At 36.4% G+C, this 19,830-nt stretch overlaps 2 protein-coding genes across 2 annotated transcripts; both read left to right on the forward strand.

Moving 5' to 3' along the window:
- Positions 1-205: 205 nt before the first annotated feature.
- Positions 206-17,870, forward strand: LOC143201541 (uncharacterized). Its single transcript, XM_076412666.1, is given in 8 exon segments — positions 206-354; positions 413-1,190; positions 1,243-1,382; positions 13,087-13,307; positions 13,988-14,075; positions 14,135-17,482; positions 17,536-17,578; positions 17,655-17,870. Coding segments are annotated over 8 exon segments (4,821 nt in total). The 5' UTR covers positions 206-299; the 3' UTR covers positions 17,803-17,870.
- Positions 6,266-7,301, forward strand: LOC143200707 (uncharacterized). Its single transcript, XM_076411311.1, has 3 exons — positions 6,266-6,425; positions 6,485-7,031; positions 7,094-7,301. Exons 1-3 carry the CDS (start codon positions 6,371-6,373, stop codon positions 7,233-7,235), a joined length of 744 nt encoding a protein of 247 aa, XP_076267426.1. The 5' UTR covers positions 6,266-6,370; the 3' UTR covers positions 7,236-7,301.
- Positions 17,871-19,830: the final 1,960 nt, after the last annotated feature.

Here is a 19,830-nt window from a genome sequence, read left to right on the forward strand (position 1 = left end):
TAGTTTGATACATATCAAGTTAGTATATAATGTCCGAAAAAATAGGTGAGGAATTTTTAAATTATTTATTACTGACTAGATATTAACACACACTAATAATAGTTTTTATCTTTCTTTCACCACAAGTAAATATTCTCGGCTTTCTCGATAGTAAGATTATAATAATCCTAGTTAAGTTTAAATCAATCAGTTTTGACATCAATCATATTTCTCTTCATATAAAAGCATGAATGTAACGAAGCATCGGTTAGTGTATAACTGGAAATTTCACTACGCAGTAGAGAATTGTCAGTTAGAAAATGTTCAAGTTAATTTGCTTCGTAGCGGTATTGGCCGTTAGTGCCACAGCAGCTCGTAAGTTCTTCAATAACTAAATACTATACTAAAATTAATTGACAACGGTTCTCTATAGATCCATTTCGTCCGACGGTATTCAGCGTGGATTGTTCCAATGCTTTGAATCAGGTGCAACTTCATCCTCATCCCTCCGACTGCAGCCAGTACCTTCAATGCGTCCATGGTAGCCCTGTATCAAGACCCTGTGCCCCAGGAACCGAGTTCAGCCCTTCCGTAGGAGTTTGCGTCCATGCCGGTCAGTCCGGCTGTACTGCTGGCTCCATTCCAGAACCAGAACTAGAAGTCGAACCATCATCCGAGGAAGCAGAAGAAGCGGTACCAGAGCCAGAACCAGCATCCGAAGAAGAGGCCGCTCCAGAACCAGAACCCGAACCTGAAGCAGAAGCCGAACCAGCATCCGAAGAGGAAGCAGCGCCAGAACCAGAACCCGAAGTGCAGCCTCCATCGGAAGAAGAAGCCGCACCGGAACCGGAACCTGAAGCAGAAGCTGAACCCGCACCCGAGGAAGAAGCAGTCCCAGAACCAGAAACAGAACCCGAAGTCCAACCTCCAACCGAAGAAGAAACCACACCAAAACCTGAACCTGAAGAAGAAGCTGTACCAGAACCAGAACCTGAAGTGGAACCAACTACCGAAGCTGAAGAGGATGCATTGCCGGAAACTGTTGAAACTACCACTGTATCCACTGAAGTGGAAAGTGAACCAGAAGAAGAACCATCAACCACTTCAGCTCCAGAAGCGGAGGCAGAACCCGAATTGGAATCAACCACATATGCTGTTTTGCTCAGAAGAAACATAGACGTTACTGCGTTGTGCAAGAGGAATCTACATAGGTAAATAATTATTTTTGGCTTATATTCAGTTGTATATCGTTGTTTTTTTTAGAACATTTTTGTTAGAAGATTCTACGGATTGCCGTAGCTACTTTGTCTGTTTCCATGGCCTACTCCAATCGAGAATCTGCAATGAAGGACAGTATTTCAATGCAGAACTAAACTATTGTACAGTTGGAAGTTGCACTAATTAGATTTCAAACACTAAATGTTGGTATATAATAAACTTTGTTGGAATTAATATAGAATTAAACGTGCTCATACAACGTTGAGTTTTATTAGAAACTATAAGAACTAAGTGTTTATATGTATTACAACCTATAATAGTTGTACATTTATTTATTGGCTTCTAAATTAAAAGGTCAATTGAAAAGGCCCCGGCCTACCATAGTAAAACACATTTTTTTGCTAAAATTAGTTTTTTTTATTCAACATAATTCCGTTCAAGCGCGATACACTGATTATCTCCAGCTTTTCGATACCATTTTTGTAGTACGATTTGTCCTTTGATTCAAAATAGGCCTCAGCTTCTGCGATCACCTTTCCATTCGAAAATTTCTTCCCAGCGAGCATTATTTTGAGATCTGAGAACGGGAAATTGTCGCTTGGGGCTAGATCTGGAGAATACGGTGGATGAGGAAGCAAGTCTAGGCCTAATTCATGGATTTTTGCCATAGTTTTCACTGACCTGTAATACGGTGCATTGTCTTGGTGAAGCAGCTCATTCTTTTTTTTCAAATGCGGCCATTTTTCGGTGATTTCGTCCTTCAAACGGTCCAATAACGCTATGCAATAGTCACTGTTGACGGTCCTTCCTTTTTCAAGGTAGTCATTGAAAATTATTTCATGCGCATCCTAAAATACAGACGCCATAACATTACCAGCCGACTGTTGCGTTTTCCCACGCTTTGGAGCGGGTTCATCGTGTGCAGTCCACTCGGATGACTGTCGCTTGGACTTCGGAGTGAAATGATGGAGCCATGCTTAATCCATTATCATATATCGACGCTAAAACTCGGGTTTATTACGCTTGATCATCTTCAAACACTGCTTCGAATGATCAACTCGTCGTTGTTTTTGGTCAAAAGTGAACTTGCGCGGCAACCACTTTGTACAGAGCTTTATTATACCAAAATATTCGTGAATGATATGATGTACACGTTCAGTCGATATGTTGGGAGTGTCTGCTATTTCATTCAATTTCAATTTACGGTCATTCAAAATCATTTTGTGGATTTTTAAAATGTTTTCGTCGGTAACAACCTGTTTTGAGCGTCCACTGCGTTCACCGTCTTCGGTGCTCATTTTTTTGTCACAGCTAAGTGATCAACGGATAGGACTCTGCGTTTTTGAGTTTCTTATAGCCCTTGTCCTTCGTTTACATTATTTTCGTGTTTTCAAAATCAGAATCATTTTCTTTTGAATTGATTCTTTCTCTGAATTTCTTTGAAAATAGCTTTGTGCAGTGGTTACAACCTCGAGTTTAATGAACCATTTGTTTATCATAATTTTCGTTATACCAGTTTTTCCTATGTACACTTTTAAACCCTCAGAGATAATTGTTACCTTTAATGGATGTCTTTTAGCTTTAGAGACCACTTTCTGGGTGGTTTCTATGTAACATTGATGTGTTGCTTTTAACACCCATCGAATCTGGTGCTGTTAATTGAAGAAAGGAATATTAGGAAGATTAGGAAAACTTTTGAGTAAGTTTGTTAAAACATCATTAAACTTTATTAAGTTATTTAATTGTAAGCAGTTTATTTAAGATTTTGTGTTACTTTCGATTAGTCCCATATTGTTGGAACCATTAGAGAATTGTGGCAAGTTAGAATTAAAAATTTTAAAACAGTATGATCACGTAAAATTGCATTTTACCTTCTTTGTAGAGAGAACAAATTAATGTGCCCGCTTTATTGGAAGATATATACTGTGAGAGAAAAACCTGACATTTGAAAATTGCAACCCAACATAGATTAACAAAATTCGAGAACAACAAGAATCGTCTGTCCTCTTATTTTTAGATATTTAAAATTTTGAAATCAATTTTTTATCTAATTTTATGCCTGGTGAAAGAGAATAGGAAAAAGAAATTCTTCTTACTGGGTAGGGATTAATGGGATTGATCGCATACCATTGTATTGAAGACAATTCTAAAGGATATTAAGATTTTTATGTCTATTTAGTAAATACTTTGTTTAACAAAGCACTAACCGAATATTGCAGATAATAAATGCATTAATTTGTGATGAAATTAAATAAGGAAAGAACGAAGCAACTTTATTCAGAAATGTAGGTAAATAGATGAGTATTTTAATCACCTCGATGTCTTTATTGTTTATGCAATATACATTTTAGGTGAGATATATGGATCAAAGATAAGGACTATATGAACACGTAAATGAAGTAATGAAAATATGCAGCATTTAAAATGAAACATAATTTAAATAGATGGATCACATAGGACAAACAGAATTAATTATGAATTATTAACAATAAATTTGTAAGAATTTTAAAGATTGTCTTCTAGTGTCATTGTCTTCTGTGAGAGCAAAGTGGACGATTGTGGATGTGCGTTCTATCATAGATAAAACTGCATCTATGGGCATATTACAATATTAACAGTTGATTTTTGTAGTTTAGATAAAACCTCATAATATTAAGATTCGAATCTCACAACGTACGGCTGGACTGATATGCAGCTAGATATTTTAAGAAATCGCCATGCGATCTGGTTAAGTGATAGATATATATTATAAAGGTTTCATTTATAGTATTTGAATGAGATTATACACAGAGTACTGGCGACTTATCTCCGTAAAATAAAATAGTCTTAAAATAATATAAAAGTATTTGTTTTTAAGCCCCATGGGTTTCATAATTTATGTCCTACTTCTGACAACTATGATTCGTACTTTAGAAGACTTATTTAGAAGCTCCTCAGTAACACAATTATCATGAAACTAAAGAAACTTCAAATACAAAAAGAGCAAAAAAAGGAAAATGAATGTAAATAACTGTTAAAGAACCTAACCTCCAATTTCAATAAATTTTTTCCATTTTTCATTTAGTTTTATTGACTTATTCAGTGTACACAAACTCTGTATAGTGATTTACTCAAGAGAACAAGAGATGACTCTTTGAAGGGCGATCAATATCAACACTGTACATTTGTACACATTTGTTTTAATCTAGCCTGACCGATTTCACAGCTACGCACCCTTTTCTATATATACTTTGTTGTTTATGAGATTTGTGGTTAAAGTCATTTTTAGGTTAATTTTATATTTACGTTTTGTTGAGGTAATATAATTATTTCATAGGGTAAATTACCTTATTAGGTAAGTTGAAAAACTTTCGTTAGATGAAGCAGAGAAAGTATAAAAAAGGATTTTGAATATTGAAAGGTCAAATGCTAGTAACTATCAGGATAGAACAATTATTAGTCATCAGAGAGCAGAACTTACAAATGATAAGTAAATACATAAGTCCTACAACATGCAGGTAAACTTGCAATAAAATATTACATTAAAACATTATATTAACAATAATTATTAATACATACAGTTCAACTAAATTCAGGCAAATTTGAAGTCAAATATTACAACAATATATACAATGTAAATATCAATCAAATCTACGAGAATAGTTGTAAAACGTTGTATTGTAGAGCGTGTAAGATTTGTCCAGAGTATACGATAAAGAATACTCTATGTAAGCATGTCCATTTGGTATGTATGCACGAGAAGATAATGGGCAGAAATTCTTTTGCAAATGATGTAGAACGTGTTTGAAGAGAGAAGGAACTGATTAAATCACAAGATAGTAAATTAGAAAAATCATATCAGAAAAACAGACAATGAGAAGCAGAAGAACCAAATAAGGAAAATGGTATCGATAACAGAATAGACAATATATTTACAGATTCAAAATCAGTCAATCAACGTGATACTTAAGAGATTTTAACAAAAATCAATTCGAAAGGAAAATGTAAGATAAGTTATTTTGATTCAAATCTTTGTTTTAATACTTTATTTATATGGTTTGTGTGTATATCCTAAATGTGTATTGCTTAGATTGCATTTCCCTTATATGTTTTATTACATTTATTGTAATAAAATTTGATAAATGATATAATATTTCAGCATTATTTATCTGCTCTGAGGAGTTATATAAGCCGAAAGAAATAATAAATCACAAAGCTTTACATCCTATGTTATCAATTTATTCCAACCACTTTCTATTAAGTACACCTTATATTTAAACTATGGTGAAAATTTATGACACTTTATTTAAACATTTAGCTTTTTTCATCATTTGTAATATCTCTAAAATCATGAAGATACTTTACTCAATACCTTTACTATAATCTTTAAATAAGTTCTATTTCCATATTATTTAACATAAAAATATATCCTTTGTTCCCTAGCAAAACTAAACAAAATTTTAAAAAAATTAAAAATTTACTTCTAACCACAACTCTCGTTAACAACACGGGGTATATAGAAAAGGATGCGTGGCTGTGAATTCTGTCAGGCTAGATTACAACAAATACGCATGTCCAACACTCTCTCTGGAGTTATTCTAGAAAAACATCTGCTTTCCATCTGATAGAAAACACCATTGATCCAAAAGAACACATGTATAACAGCATAGTACACAAAAAACATATTTTTCATAATTTCTGTTTTAAATTAAATATTTGTTTATTATTATGTTCAAAATTATTGTCTAAATTCCTATTTTTCGATTATATACATCAGAATCAGTTAGCATATTATAAGATGGTGTTTTACATTATTATATATCAATACGTGTTGGAAAAATTTGATTCAAAAGAACAGTGACAAGTTTCTTGCAGCTTATCAAAATCAAAAACAACTCAACAACAAAATATTTTCATAATTTTAATTTCAAATTATTTCAAAATGCTACCAAATCGACTTCACTCATAGTATTACATTAAATTAAAAATAAACCAAGTATGGAGGTATTTTCGCAAAAAAACGCGTGATGCGTGCTTTGGTTGTTAGTTGAGATTATAATAATCCTGGCTAAGGTTAAGTCAATCACTTTTATCGTGCGGTGTTTCTCTACATATAAAAGCATCAAGCCAACGAGACATTGGTTATTATATAACTGGAAATTTCCCTATCACGTAGAGAATTGTCAGTTGAAAAATGTTTAAATTTATTTGCTTCGTAGCGATACTGGCCGTTAGTGCCAGGGCAGCCCGTAAGTTGATATTGATGTTAGAGCTACCACTGAGACAAATCGAATATGTTTTGTTACAGCTTCTCTTTCCATGACGGTATTCAGCGTGGACTGTTCTGGTGATTCCAACCCACTGTTGCTTCACCCTCATCCTTCTGACTGCAGCCAGTACATTCAATGTGTCCATGGCAGTCCATTAGCCAGACCATGCGCACTAGGAACTGAGTTCAGTCCCTCTTTAGGACTCTGCGTCCACATCGCCGAATCAGACTGTACAGCTGGCTCTATTCCAGAACCCGAACCAGCATCCGAAGAAGAAGCCGCGCCAGAACCTGAACCAGAACCCGAACCAGCATCCGAAGAAGAAGCCGCGCCAGAACCTGAACCAGAACCCGAACCCGCACCAGAGCCAGAACCTGAGCCTGAAGTACCAGAATCTGTAGAAACTACTACTGTTTCCGCCGAACCAGAAGTTGAATCAGAACAAGAAGGAACAACTGCACTGCCTGAATTAGAATCTCCAACTACTTCAGCCTCAGTAGCGGCAGCACAGCCCGATCTGGAATCTGCGGAGGCAGCCCCCGAAGCTGTAGACATTTCCTCGATCTGTTTGAGCGATCCTCAAGGGTAAGTTGTTCTTTGTTTGGGGAACTGTAACTGGTAGGGTGATATCGCTGTTTTTTTTTAAGAACCTTCTTCGTGAAAAACCCAACCGATTGCCGCAGCTATTTCATCTGTTTGTTTGGGGATGCCTTTACAAGAACTTGCCCTGATGGATCTTACTTTAACTCAGAAGCAAGCTTGTGCAGGGCTGGAAGTTGCACTAATTAGATTAGAAAGCGTTAGTTATTGGTATAGATGAACTAAAATTAATATAGAATTTAATATGCATATATACTAATTAGTTTCCCTTCAACAACACAATAACTCAATAGTCATGTTTCATATTGATCTTCGAAAGAATTTTAATGGTTTGGCCTGGTTTTAACAGTTAATAAAATCCGATTTATATTTCTAATTAATTTTATTTAAGACTGTTCAAATACATTTGTTTTTTCACATCTGCAGAAAAATTATTAAATATTTCAAAATTTTATGGCAGAATAGGTTTACCTATGAAAGAATAAAGATGAAAATACAGCTATGGAATACAAGCAGTAACATGGAAGCATTAGAAATGTTTCAAAGTCAAAAAATGAGAACTATGTTCAATACTTCACCATACATAAAGAGAAAATATATGGACCCATATTTAAATCTGCGAACAGTGAAGGAAGTAATTCAGTCATATAACAACAACTAGACCAATAAATTAACCAAGATAGTATTAACTAAAAGAGTATACCAGACTTAGCACCAAGATTCGCAGACAGAGAATGGTATCAGTAGGTTAACGCTTAGCCAAAGATATATCTACCGTGAAAATCTGACAACATATTAGATAAATTTTTCAAAGAAACAAATTGCTATATCGCAGGCTATATAAAATACTAGTTTCCAAATGAGATCATTTGGTGCAGCGCATATTGTATTTGAAATATCTTTCCCTCCTACAAGGTATTGTATATTGTAATTTGTATCGGAAATAAGTTAACAAAATCTGAAACAATTACAATAACGATAAAATTCTTACGGACCTATCCTATGGGCAGTGCAGATGCGGAAATTGATTCTCACAATTCAACAGCAAAATGAGCTGTTCCCCAAGAAGTACAAACCTTTGTTCATCAGAACAACGGTTTGGTCAACAACAGAAGTAGATAATAAGAATTTTAACGGGCCATCTAATTATATTAATTTTTAAGATTACTTTTAAAAGTCTAAAGAAAATGCGAAACACTAATGTAAACAACTGTTAAACAACCTAATTACTGAATTGGATTTTTATACATAAAATAATAGTTTTCCGCTTAGTAATATTAAGTCATTCAATTTTTAGAGGTTTTAATCATATTATGAGAATTATTTTTACGACAATCTTCAATTTCGTTGTTTACTTGCAAAATTCATCAAACATTTTCATTATTTATTTCTATTTTAACAATTCAGCTGGTCCAAGTACTACTGCAAAAAGTACCAACAATAGCCAGTAACAGATCCAAAGTCGCCAATGATCAGTCGCAAGTTATAAGTGCTCGATTGAAAAGCCTGTGAAAAAAATTGTGTCCTCTGACTACCACTGGTTCATATCGATGATGTGTGCCTTTGTTTTTAATACGCTGAATAAACTCTTAACCAACACGATATCGCCATGTTGCCAGCAACTATAAATAAAGTGTAAAACATTATGGACAATATTTTGAAAAATATATATTTTTCTAATATTCCCAATAAATGCTTTTAAAGAAGGACTCAACCCCTGCAAAATTACAGCTGATTTACATGGCAAAAATTTATAAAATAGTTAAAAGTTTGGGTTAAGTTAGGGTAATATGGCAGTTGCACAATAATATCAGATTAATTTTTGATAGAAAAGTCACAAAGCGCCGCATACGCCGCGCCGTAAAAGGTTTCCTACGGTTCGTGCGTCAAAACCCGTAATTTTGTGTTGTATATTGTCACCAAATATATTATCTCAATAAGAAAATAATGTTAGAAAGTCATTCGATAGTTTTTCACTTTTGGTAATATAAAAATCGTGACAATGCTAATAAAATGTAAGAAAATATTAAAAATCCATCAAATGTAATCCATCTTAATGTAAATGTTTAAATTAATGCTCTCTATCCAATTTTTATGCGAACATATATCGAAAATGCTTAGATACGCTTTTTAGTGTGGTGTACTCTGGTTCTATATCAAATTGTTGGTTGCCTACCGTTAAAGCTGTTAATTATATTAAGTAATGATCTTTTGAAGGTATAGGAACAAACTGATATATTCAGTTGATAAAGAAAATTAAAATAGAAAATGAATTATTCTCATTTTTCTCATTTTAGTTTCTCCTTATAGATGTATAATTAAATTATAAAAATTTTAATTAATTATGTTATAATAATACCCAGAGCAGCGTTGGCGATCGAACTGTAACTGTGGCAGTGAATTAATGGTAACTAGATATAGCTGTGGTCGAAATTCGACCTCTATGTATTAAGTTAATCATCTTTCTCTCACAGCATAGCAAAATGGCTAATTTATAATAGATATATTACTAAAATTTTTTTTCACAATTTGTTTAGCACAATATAATAAACGTTTTTAAAGGAAGAACTACTGAAACCAAATTTTGTATTTAATAGTACAATTAAATAGAATTATGTTTGAATTTTCATCAAGAACAATCATCAAGCCTTCGTATAAGGCTTAAAAACGCACTGTATCAGCAAGTCAACACTTGCCAAATTACAGCTGATTTCCATGGCAAATATTTATAAAATACTTAAAAGTTCGGGTTAAATTAAGTTATTATGACAGCGGCATAATGATATCAGATTAATGTTCGATAAAAAAGTCACAAAGACCAATCCCGTGTTTCTAAACATCGTCTCCGGTCCTTATTCGCGCATAAAATCCGAAAACTACAGTTCTTGCATCAAGACCTATCATTTTGTTTTATATGTTTTTTGATAATCAGAAATAATGATTTTACCTATTTTGTTAACATGAAAATAAACACAATTGAATTTACTCATATACATTTTATTATATATATATATATATATATATATATATATATATATATATATATATATATTAACAAAAATGATTTTATGGTAACTTATCAGGCCATATCTCATTGTCTTATAAGGCCCATGATCGTCATTCCATAATTTTTGAGCAACAATTTTTAATGTGCAACAACAAATGTTCTTGATTTTCTTCTCGCATTTCTCATTGGTTAAAACGTTATCTATGTGCATTAAACAATGTATACAAATCAAGTACTTCATTTTCGTAGATCATATTATCGCCAAATATATTTTCTTAATAAGATAATAATGTTTTTTTGTTTTTACTTTTAGTAAAAATCGAGTCAATACCAATAAAAATGTAACAGTAGTAAATAACTGGAAGAATTTTAAGGAGCTTTCATTAAAGTGCATCAAATTAATAGCATTCATATTTAGTACCATGCTAAGACTTTCCTAGCATTTAGAAAGTGGCTCAATTCATTATGATTCCTAAACCTGGGAAAAAATCAGAAGACGTCTCCTCTTATCGTCCTATAAGCTTGTGACCTGTGATCTCTAAACCAGAGGTAGTATCCATATAACCAGTCCAGCTCGCTTATTCTTGCTGGTCTCCATGACCAGGTATCCGTAATAAGATTCCCCTTCCCGGTTTCAGACAAAAAAACTAGTATTGCTATCCCACACGTGTTCAACATCTGGGAATATTTCTGGGTATTCTGCAGACGGTTATTCTAACATATAAAATTCGACATGCCTCAAGATCGCCACAAATGTGTTTATTACCTGCAATATTCGGCTAGAGATTATTCAATTCTTACTAAAAAAACCTGAAATGAATCAGAAGTTGTAAACATTTTAAAGAATTTATAAAAATTAAGGCGGTTAACTTTTAATCTTATAAGGTACGTAACTATATGACATTTTGTTGTTTCTACTTTGTGTCAATTACTTTTATTATTTGCTTTATAGACCTAAGTTCTGAAAAATCAATAATTAAGTAAATAATTGTCAATGCATTCCTTTAATATACACTTCTAAATTGTAAAAAATAAATCACTTAATTTATTTTTAGTATTTTGTTGATTATTGAAAATTAACATATATATATATATATAAATGAATCGTTGTTCGTTAACACTCGAGAACGGCTGGACCGATTTGGATAAGTTTGGTCTTGAATTATTTGTGGAGGTCTACGGAAGGTTAAAAAAAATACAAACAGTTTTGTTTTTTCTTTGATATCCGACAATCTACGTGCGCGAGAACTCTCTTAACTGCGGTGATGCTTTGTGATAGTGACATTCCATTTTATGCGCTTTTTTTTTGTTTTTTTGTTGTGATAGTGACACTTTACTGCCAAGTGCGCGAGAACTTTTCTCACTTTGATTAATTACAACTTACGATGCTGAGGAGAATACGACCTGACTTAGGTCGTCGCGGTCAATCTAATGTGCGAAGAGCTATCTCACGTGCTAAACGCACTCATGACCAGAGACAGACAGATCAAGAAAATAGTCGCATTGCTATGTCAGAATTGCGTTCTTTAGAGAGTGACAATGAAGTAGATAGACTTAGAATGCAACGAGTTCGTATACATCAAGTACAACAACAGCGAACACGACGTAATGAAATTGAGCGATTCCGCAGACACAGTGCTCCTGTGGTCCTGGAACGAGCTGCATTCCACTATAATGTGGCAATAGATTATTGTGCCGACAAATTGGTAACAATTGAGGAAATGACAATAATTTGTAAATATTGCAAGGCGTTAAAATACAGTGGTGAATCTACTGGATTATGTTGAGTTGGAGTCAAAGTAAAATTGCTACAATTGGTCCCACCACCAGGTCCTTTACGCTCTCTAGTTTCTGGGATTGGAAATGATTCTAAGCACTTCTTGGTTAACATTCAGATATATAGCGGCTTTTTCCAGATTACATCATTTGGCGTGTAGCGACCTTGAGGCATATCGAATTATACATCATGCAATAACGGTCTACAACACGCCCAGAAATATAATCCCAGATGTTGAACACGGGCGGGGTGTCAGCAGCGCCAACTAGAACCCGATAACGAATAGCTGGCGGTAACCCCGAGACGTTTATCTGGGATGTTATTGAAAGTACATTACATTATACAAAGCACATTCAGTACGCGACTAGCGTTTGATTTAGACGTGCCACCATCAACTACCCAAGTCTCGTCAACAGGTAACTCCATTGCCATCCGTTTTATCTAATTATATTTTTCTCATTTTTATATTACTTCAATAATTAACGGTCACATAATGTAAACACCACTATTTCATTTCGTTTTAGCTCCATTCACCGAGCCACATCATTTACCCTAAAGGCGCTACACGTATTATATAGGACTATTTCATGCCCACTTTTCCACAGTTGACCCAAAATTGCATGAAGTAGTTACCAAACACATGATACATGGACCTTGCAGAGTTTCCAACTACAATTCATCCTGTATGGTTGACGGCAAGTGTTCCAAGCGATACCCAAGAGATCTGATTGCTGAATATTATCCGAAGCTTTTGAGACTCACATCAATGTGGAATATTCTAAGTCTATCAAGTCGATGAAGTACATACGTAAATATGTAAGCTGTAATCAATGGAAATGATGAAATATCACAGTACCAGATAGGTCGCTATGTAAGTAGTAACGAAGCAATTTGGTGTATCTTTACACGTATCTACAGTAGTTCATTTGGCAGTCCATTTAGAAAATGGTCTGGAGGAAAAAAAGTCGAGGATTCGAGAATGTCGAGGATCTCAATGCGACCATTCAGAATTTCAGGTGGTAAACCTAATAATTTGAAGTTAAATGTAGGATCAGTTGTCATGATGCTGCGTAACATTAATCAACCTCGACTGTGCAATAGAACAAGACTAGCTGTGAAATGAAGAAAGATGATGAAAAACGTCATTGAGGCAACAACCACAAAGGGAAAATATAAAGGAGAGAATGTCTTCATCCCGGGTATACCGATGATCACAACGGATTTACCATTCGCTTTTAAACCTTTACAATTTTCAGTACGTCTGGCCTTTGTGATGACCATAAATACATCTCAAGGCCAGTCGTTGGTAGTTTGCGGAATCAACTTGGAATTTCTCTGTTTCGCGCAAGGACAATTATACGTTGCGTGTTCGCGCATTGGAAAACCGTCATCTTTGTATGTTTACGACCCACAAATCAAAACACAAAATATAGTATATCAGAAAGCTTTAAATGGATTAGAAAAGTGTATCATAACAGTGTGTGTCTGTACATATTTAATTGAAACCTTATAAATAGCCTGTATTTAAGGAAAACTCTGGTTTTAAGTATAAGACATCATGTGTAATTAATCGATTATTAATTAATTGCGGATAACTAGGTCTTTTATTTATGGATTTAGGCAGTTCGAGGTCTAATCTTATATTCAAAATAGTACAAAAACCAGTTTTAGTAACATATAAATTTTAAATTAATCCCATTACCCTATCATAAGGGAATCATGATATAATTTCATCGAATTATATTTGTTTTTAACCATAATATGAGATATATGACCACCACCACTATTTTAATAACATATATGTATATAGTTCTAATATTGAATTTATAGAATAACGAATATTTGTACCGGAGTATGTTAGATTGGATACTGATGAAGTATAATACCAAAATTGTGTTTCTATTGATTTATATAAAACGTTTTTTACAGTTCTACAGAAAAAATACCCAGAATTATATTTTATTATTTACCAAGTTAATATCTTTTTAATTGTTCATGATTACATAATCATTCTGGAAGATATATCTATAATTGGAAGGATGCAAGGCGTTTTATATTTGAGTTATTCAATAAATAAATGTCAATAAATCCATCGTGGATTAGATCAAATATTATCGCATCAAATTTTGAATAAAGATATAAAGTCGCATCGTTTAGCGTCAGTGTGTATCCGGGTTGCGAATCAGACTAGCAACCATGAAGTGTTTGATATTGCTTGCAGTTTGTCTGGGCGTACAAACAGCGCGTAAGTTATTTGATTATTTATTTTAAAAAATGCTGTTTTACTTATTGAAACATTTACAGCATCTCTTTCCCCGCTTGCCTTCAGTGTTGATTGCTCGATACCTATCAATCAAGTGATTCTTCACCCACATCCTACCGACTGCAGCCAATATCTGCAATGTGTCCATGGACATCCAATGGAGAGGCCTTGTGCCCCCGGAACTGAATTTAGCGCCACAATTGGTGTATGCGTTCATATCGGTCAGTCAGAATGTTCCGCAAAACCTCCGCAGTTGCCACAACCTGAACCCGAGCCAGAACCAGATCATGAACTAGTTCAACCAAAACCCCCTGAAACATCAACACAGAAACCGTCAACAACAACACCAAAACCCATACAGACATCAACAACAACATCAAAACCATTACCAGAGTCATAGCCAGAGCCACAACCAGAACCACAGCCAGAGCCTCAGCCAGAACCAGATCATGAACTAGTTCAACCGAAACCCCCAGAAACATCAACACAGAAATCGTCGACAACAACATCAACGCCAATACCAGAGCCGCAGCCAGAGCCACAGCCAGAGCCGCAACCAGAGCCGGACCCACAGCCAGAGCCACAGCCAGAACCACAGCCAGAACCAGATCATGAACTAGTTCAACCGAAACCCCCAGAAACATCAACACAGAAACCGTCGACAACAACAACACCAGAACTAGTGCCAGAGCCAGAGCGAGACGATGAACCTGTTAAACCTTCAAAGCCCCCTCAGACATCTACAGAAAAGCCAATACCAGAGCCAGAGTCTGAACCAGAGCAAGATAATGAACCTGTAAAACCTTCAAATCCAGACCCTGAAACGGAGCCTGAACTAGAGCCAAAGCCAGACAATGAACCTGTTAAACCCCCAAATCCAGAGCCTGAGACGGAGCCTGAGCTAGAGCCAGAGTCAGACAATGAACCTGTTAAACCTCCAAAGCCCCCTCAGACATCTACACAAAAGCCAATACCAGAGCCAGAGTCTGAACCAGAGCAAGATAATGAACCTGTTAAACCTTCAAATCCAGAGCCTGAAGCGGAGCCTGAGCTAGAGCCAGAGCCAGACGATGAACCTGTTAAACCTCCAAAGCCCCCTAACACATCTACACAAAAGCCAATACCAGAGCCAGAGTCTGAACCAGAGCAAGATAATGAACCTGTTAAACCTTCAAATCCAGAGCCTGAAACGGAGCCTGAGCTAGAGCCAGAGCCAGACGATGAACCTGTTAAACCTCCAAAGCCCCCTCAGACATCTACACAAAAGCCAATACCAGAGCCAGAGTCTGAACCAGAGCAAGATAATGAACCTGTTAAACCTTCAAATCCAGAGCCTGAAACAGAGCCAGAGCTAGAGCCAGAGCCAGACGATGAACCTGTTAAACCTCCAAAGCCCCCTCAGACATCTACACAAAAGCCAATACCAGAGCCAGAGTCTGAACCTGAGCAAGATAATAAGCCTGTTGAACCTTCAAATCCAGAGCCTGAAAAGGAGCCTGAGCTAGAGCCAGAGCCAGACGATGAACCTGTTAAACCTCCAAAGCCACCTCAGACATCTACACAAAAACCAATACCAGAGCCACAGCCAGAGTATGATGATGAACTTGTTAAACCTTCTAAACCCCCTCAGACATCTACACAAAAACCAATACCAAAACCAGAGCCGGAATCTTCAACTAAACCTCCGCAAACGCCAGCAACAACATCACCAAAGCCAATACCAGAACCGCAGCCGGAACCGGAGTTAGAGCCAGAGAAAGAGCAAGATCAAAAACCAGTTAAACCTACAAAACCTCCACAGACATCAACACAAAAGCCAATACCCGAACCAGAACCAGAATTTTCAGTTAAACCTCCACAAACGCCAGCAACAAGACCACCAATAGCAGAGCCAGAGCCAGAGTTAGAGTCAGAACCAGAATCAGAGCCCGAAACAAAACCAGAGTCAGAGCTCGAACCAGAACCAGAGCAAGAGTTGGAGCCAGAATCCCCTGATAGGCCTCCGAGACCACCACAGATGCCCTCACCAAGACCACCTAGGCCAACGCCAACGCCAGAGCTAGAACGAGAGCCAGAATCACCTGTAAGACCTCCAAGACCACCACAGACACCGTCACCAGGACCACCTCAGAAACCGTCAACAAGACCCCCAGAGACGCCATCACCAAGACCACCACAGATACCATCACCGAGACCACCACAGACACCGTCACCAAGACCACCCCAGACACCTTCACCAAGACCACCCCAGACACCGTCATCAAGACCACCACAGACACCATCACCAAGACCACCGCAAACACCCTCACCAAGACCACCTAGACCAACACCAACACCAGAGCAAGAACAAAAGCCAGAGTTCGAGGCAGAGTCCCCTGTGAGTCCCCCAAGACCTCCAATTCCGTCACCAATACCAGAATCGGAATCCCCAATTAGCCCTCCAAGGCCACCACAATCGTCATCACCAAAGCCACCTATATTAGAGCCGGAACCAGATTTAGAATCGCCTGTTGGGTCCTCTAGTCCAGCACCAGAACTAGAAGTCGAGCAAGAACCTCCAAAAGAAACAACAGATTCGGAAATTGCAGAAGAATCATCAACAACGCCAGTCTTTGAAGAACCCTCAACGACACAAGAGGGAGAGATAGAAATAAATGGAACTGAAACATCGCCATTACCAATATCCACGCTATTCCCAGAGGAAACTGAGAATTCGACAACTGAAAGATCCGATTTATTGGAAAATTCAACACAAGTAGATTTCACGTCAACGCCATGGCCTGGGGAATCTTCGACAGCTGAAGAATCTGGTATAAATCAAACTGAAGCACCAGAATTACCAATCTCAACAGCATCACCAGAAGAAGCTGCAATAACTGAAGAAACAACCACTAAAACACAGACGCCTAGCAATGAAAGGTCCACGTCATGGCCTGAGGAAGCGTCAACATCTGAGGAATCAGGTATAAACCAAACTGAAACACCAGAATTACCAATCTCAACAGCATCGCCTGAAGAAGCTGCGATAACTGACGAGACAACCACCGAAATTCAGACGTCTATCAACCAAACGTCAACGCCATGGCCTGAAGAAGCGTCGACAGCTGAGGAATCTGGAATAAATCAAACTGAAGCACCAGAATTACCAATCTTAACAGCATCTCCTGAAGAAGGTGCGATAACTGACGAAACAACCACCGAAACTCAGACCACTAGCAACGAATCCTCCTCTTCTGAATCGCTAAGTTTGCATTCCGGTTCTAATTCGGACTCATCGGGTTCATCAACCTCCTCCAGCTCATCCAGCTCTTCTAGCTCATCCAGCTCTTCAGAGTCATCGAGTTCATCTGAATCTTCTGGCAGAAAGGGAAGAGCAGGATATCCACAAGGTATGTGATTGTGACAAAAATGTATATACTGGTTAAGTTTACTTTCATGCTAGGCTTACAAGGAGGTTCTGATCTATGCAGATGGCAGAGAAACAGGTAAGAGGAAATTATTGATCTACGGTATTTGTAAGTTTTAAGATATTAAATAAATTAAATTGATAATTTGTTTTAGATTATTTGTTACCGCATATCCAGGAAATTGCAGTAAATATATAGTCTGTTCATTTGGCGAGAGAATTGTTAAAGAGTGTCCGAGCGGAATGTACTACCAATCTAACGTTTATTCATGTACAACTGATAGAACATCGTGTCTTTATTAACACCATAAAATTACCAAGCGTAATATAATATACGATATTTAATAAATACATATTGGCATTTATATAAATATTTTATTATATTATCATCATGTGCCTCAAATAATAAAGTATAAAGAATAATTTTACAATAATATGATATGATTCTAAAACTTGTTTTGACAATATTTTCAAGATAAGATCATAAATATATTTTGTATATAATATTAATTAATGTAATATATATGCATATTAAAATTAAAAAATATTAAAATGTAGAATAGAAAATATAATATGGAAAAAATCAAGAACTAATAGTAACTAATCTTTTTAAAAATTACAATTAATTAAATCTAATATCCATTAAGTTTCAATAATCAACAAAGTATTGATAACTTTAAATTACCACACCACCGAACATACGAAGTATCGTAAGTACAATATATTATTATAATCGTTGTATAACTAAATAAAATTAAACAAAAAACTTATTTAACCTACTACACGTATTTTATATTTTACTATATACACAAATCTTAGCTTAATACCTACTATATATATATATATATATATATATATATATATATATATATATATATATCCTGTCAAGATCAGAACAAATTGACCACAATTTTGGAAGTCCCAATACTGATGTCCCAATAATGACCTGTAAAGAACCCGACACAGATACTCGGTGACATACCAAACTGGCCGAAAATGCGATATTGCACGCACTCAGCAGTTTCACTGGCTCAAACCACATTACTCCAAAAGGTATAATTTGATTTCCTTGCTAAACACTCAATCTTTCATCAAGCTGTCCCCGTCAGGCATTCATCAGGTTCTTCGTAAAAATCGCAGGGCTGGACCCATCTTTATAGATGTGTCCAAAACTTTCAACCAAGTGTGGCACATCGATCTAATCTTTTGATATCGATCTTTGATATTAGGTTTACCGGATAAACCTAATATACCTTATTCATTCATACCTGGAAGATCAGTCTTTTCAAGTAACTCTCCGCCCTGTGCCAATTTGTACATGGCCGACTTCCCAGACCCTTAGCAAACAGACACAGCATTTTATGCTGTCTGCTGTCTCGATGCCATTCGTAACAGACTCCAAGCCGAACAACAACCAGGAGATCGCGTGGTACAAGTTCTGGCGACTACAGATTAACCCGAGTAAAACTTAGGCTATTCTATTTCATCGTTGGAGCGAGTACCATATATATCGTCTTCAAATAGATAAAAGTCCTTTCCAATCCCCCAGAAAGCGACTCTGTATAAAATGTTGGTCCGGTCAGTCCTCCTTTTTGGGGCACAAGTGTGGTACAAGTACGTTTCTGAGAGACAACTTGCACAACTCTAAATGTTCCAAACCAAAAAAGTCCGCGCATTGAGTAACATGCCCTGTGGTTTATGAAGAACGCGAACACACATCTCGAATCAGGAATCCCAGTCATCCCACCATACCCACTCATCACTCGCGATAGTTAAACAAATTACGGTAATCCCAGATGTATACCAGAGTCTCCGTCGCCCGCAATTGGTTCTAGCTGGACAAAAAAATAATCGACGAAATTATTTTTCCGGGTTTTTTAGAGTAGCTGTGCAGCCTTGTTTGAGCTCCTTATTTCAGATCTGCCAAGAAAATAGCACATTGATGACACTGCTTCCTTCACGGCCCCCAGGCTCGAGGTTACAATTCAAGAACGTTTATAGAAGCAGCTCGATCATGTGTTTAAGTGGTTCAAATTTTAGAGGTTGCAAATCAACCCCCTGGAAATCCAGGCCATCATTTTCCATAAGAAGCGTTAGGCACTGCGCGTCTCGCAATTTAAGATCGATATCGCAATAATTTCTCCACTTCGAACGACGGTTCGGTTGGCATTCCCAAATCCAGAAAGCAATCCAGAAAGTTTCGGGGATAGCAAATCTGTTATCTTCTCTGATCTGCCCTTCTAGCAGACTTTCCATCCCCATAAAATGCTTATTTTACAAGACGTTAATTCGGTCCGTACTCAACTATGGATCTCATGTCTACTTCCAATT

The sequence above is a fragment of the Rhynchophorus ferrugineus genome, unplaced genomic scaffold, assembly GCF_030347505.1.
Source record: "Rhynchophorus ferrugineus isolate W39M unplaced genomic scaffold, kcgeb_rfMv2 rfM8, whole genome shotgun sequence".
Lineage (NCBI taxonomy): Eukaryota > Metazoa > Arthropoda > Insecta > Coleoptera > Curculionidae > Rhynchophorus > Rhynchophorus ferrugineus.

Bases quoted from the DNA above. Each gene is read 5' to 3' on its own strand.
- LOC143200707 (XM_076411311.1), top strand. From the start codon at position 6,371: ATGTTTAAATTTATTTGCTTCGTAGCGATACTGGCCGTTAGTGCCAGG. The intron at 6,426-6,484 runs GTAAGTTGATAT...GTTTTGTTACAG, and splicing joins CGTTAGTGCCAGGGCAGCCC to CTTCTCTTTCCATGACGGTA. The intron at 7,032-7,093 runs GTAAGTTGTTCT...TTTTTTTTTAAG, and splicing joins TGTTTGAGCGATCCTCAAGG to AACCTTCTTCGTGAAAAACC.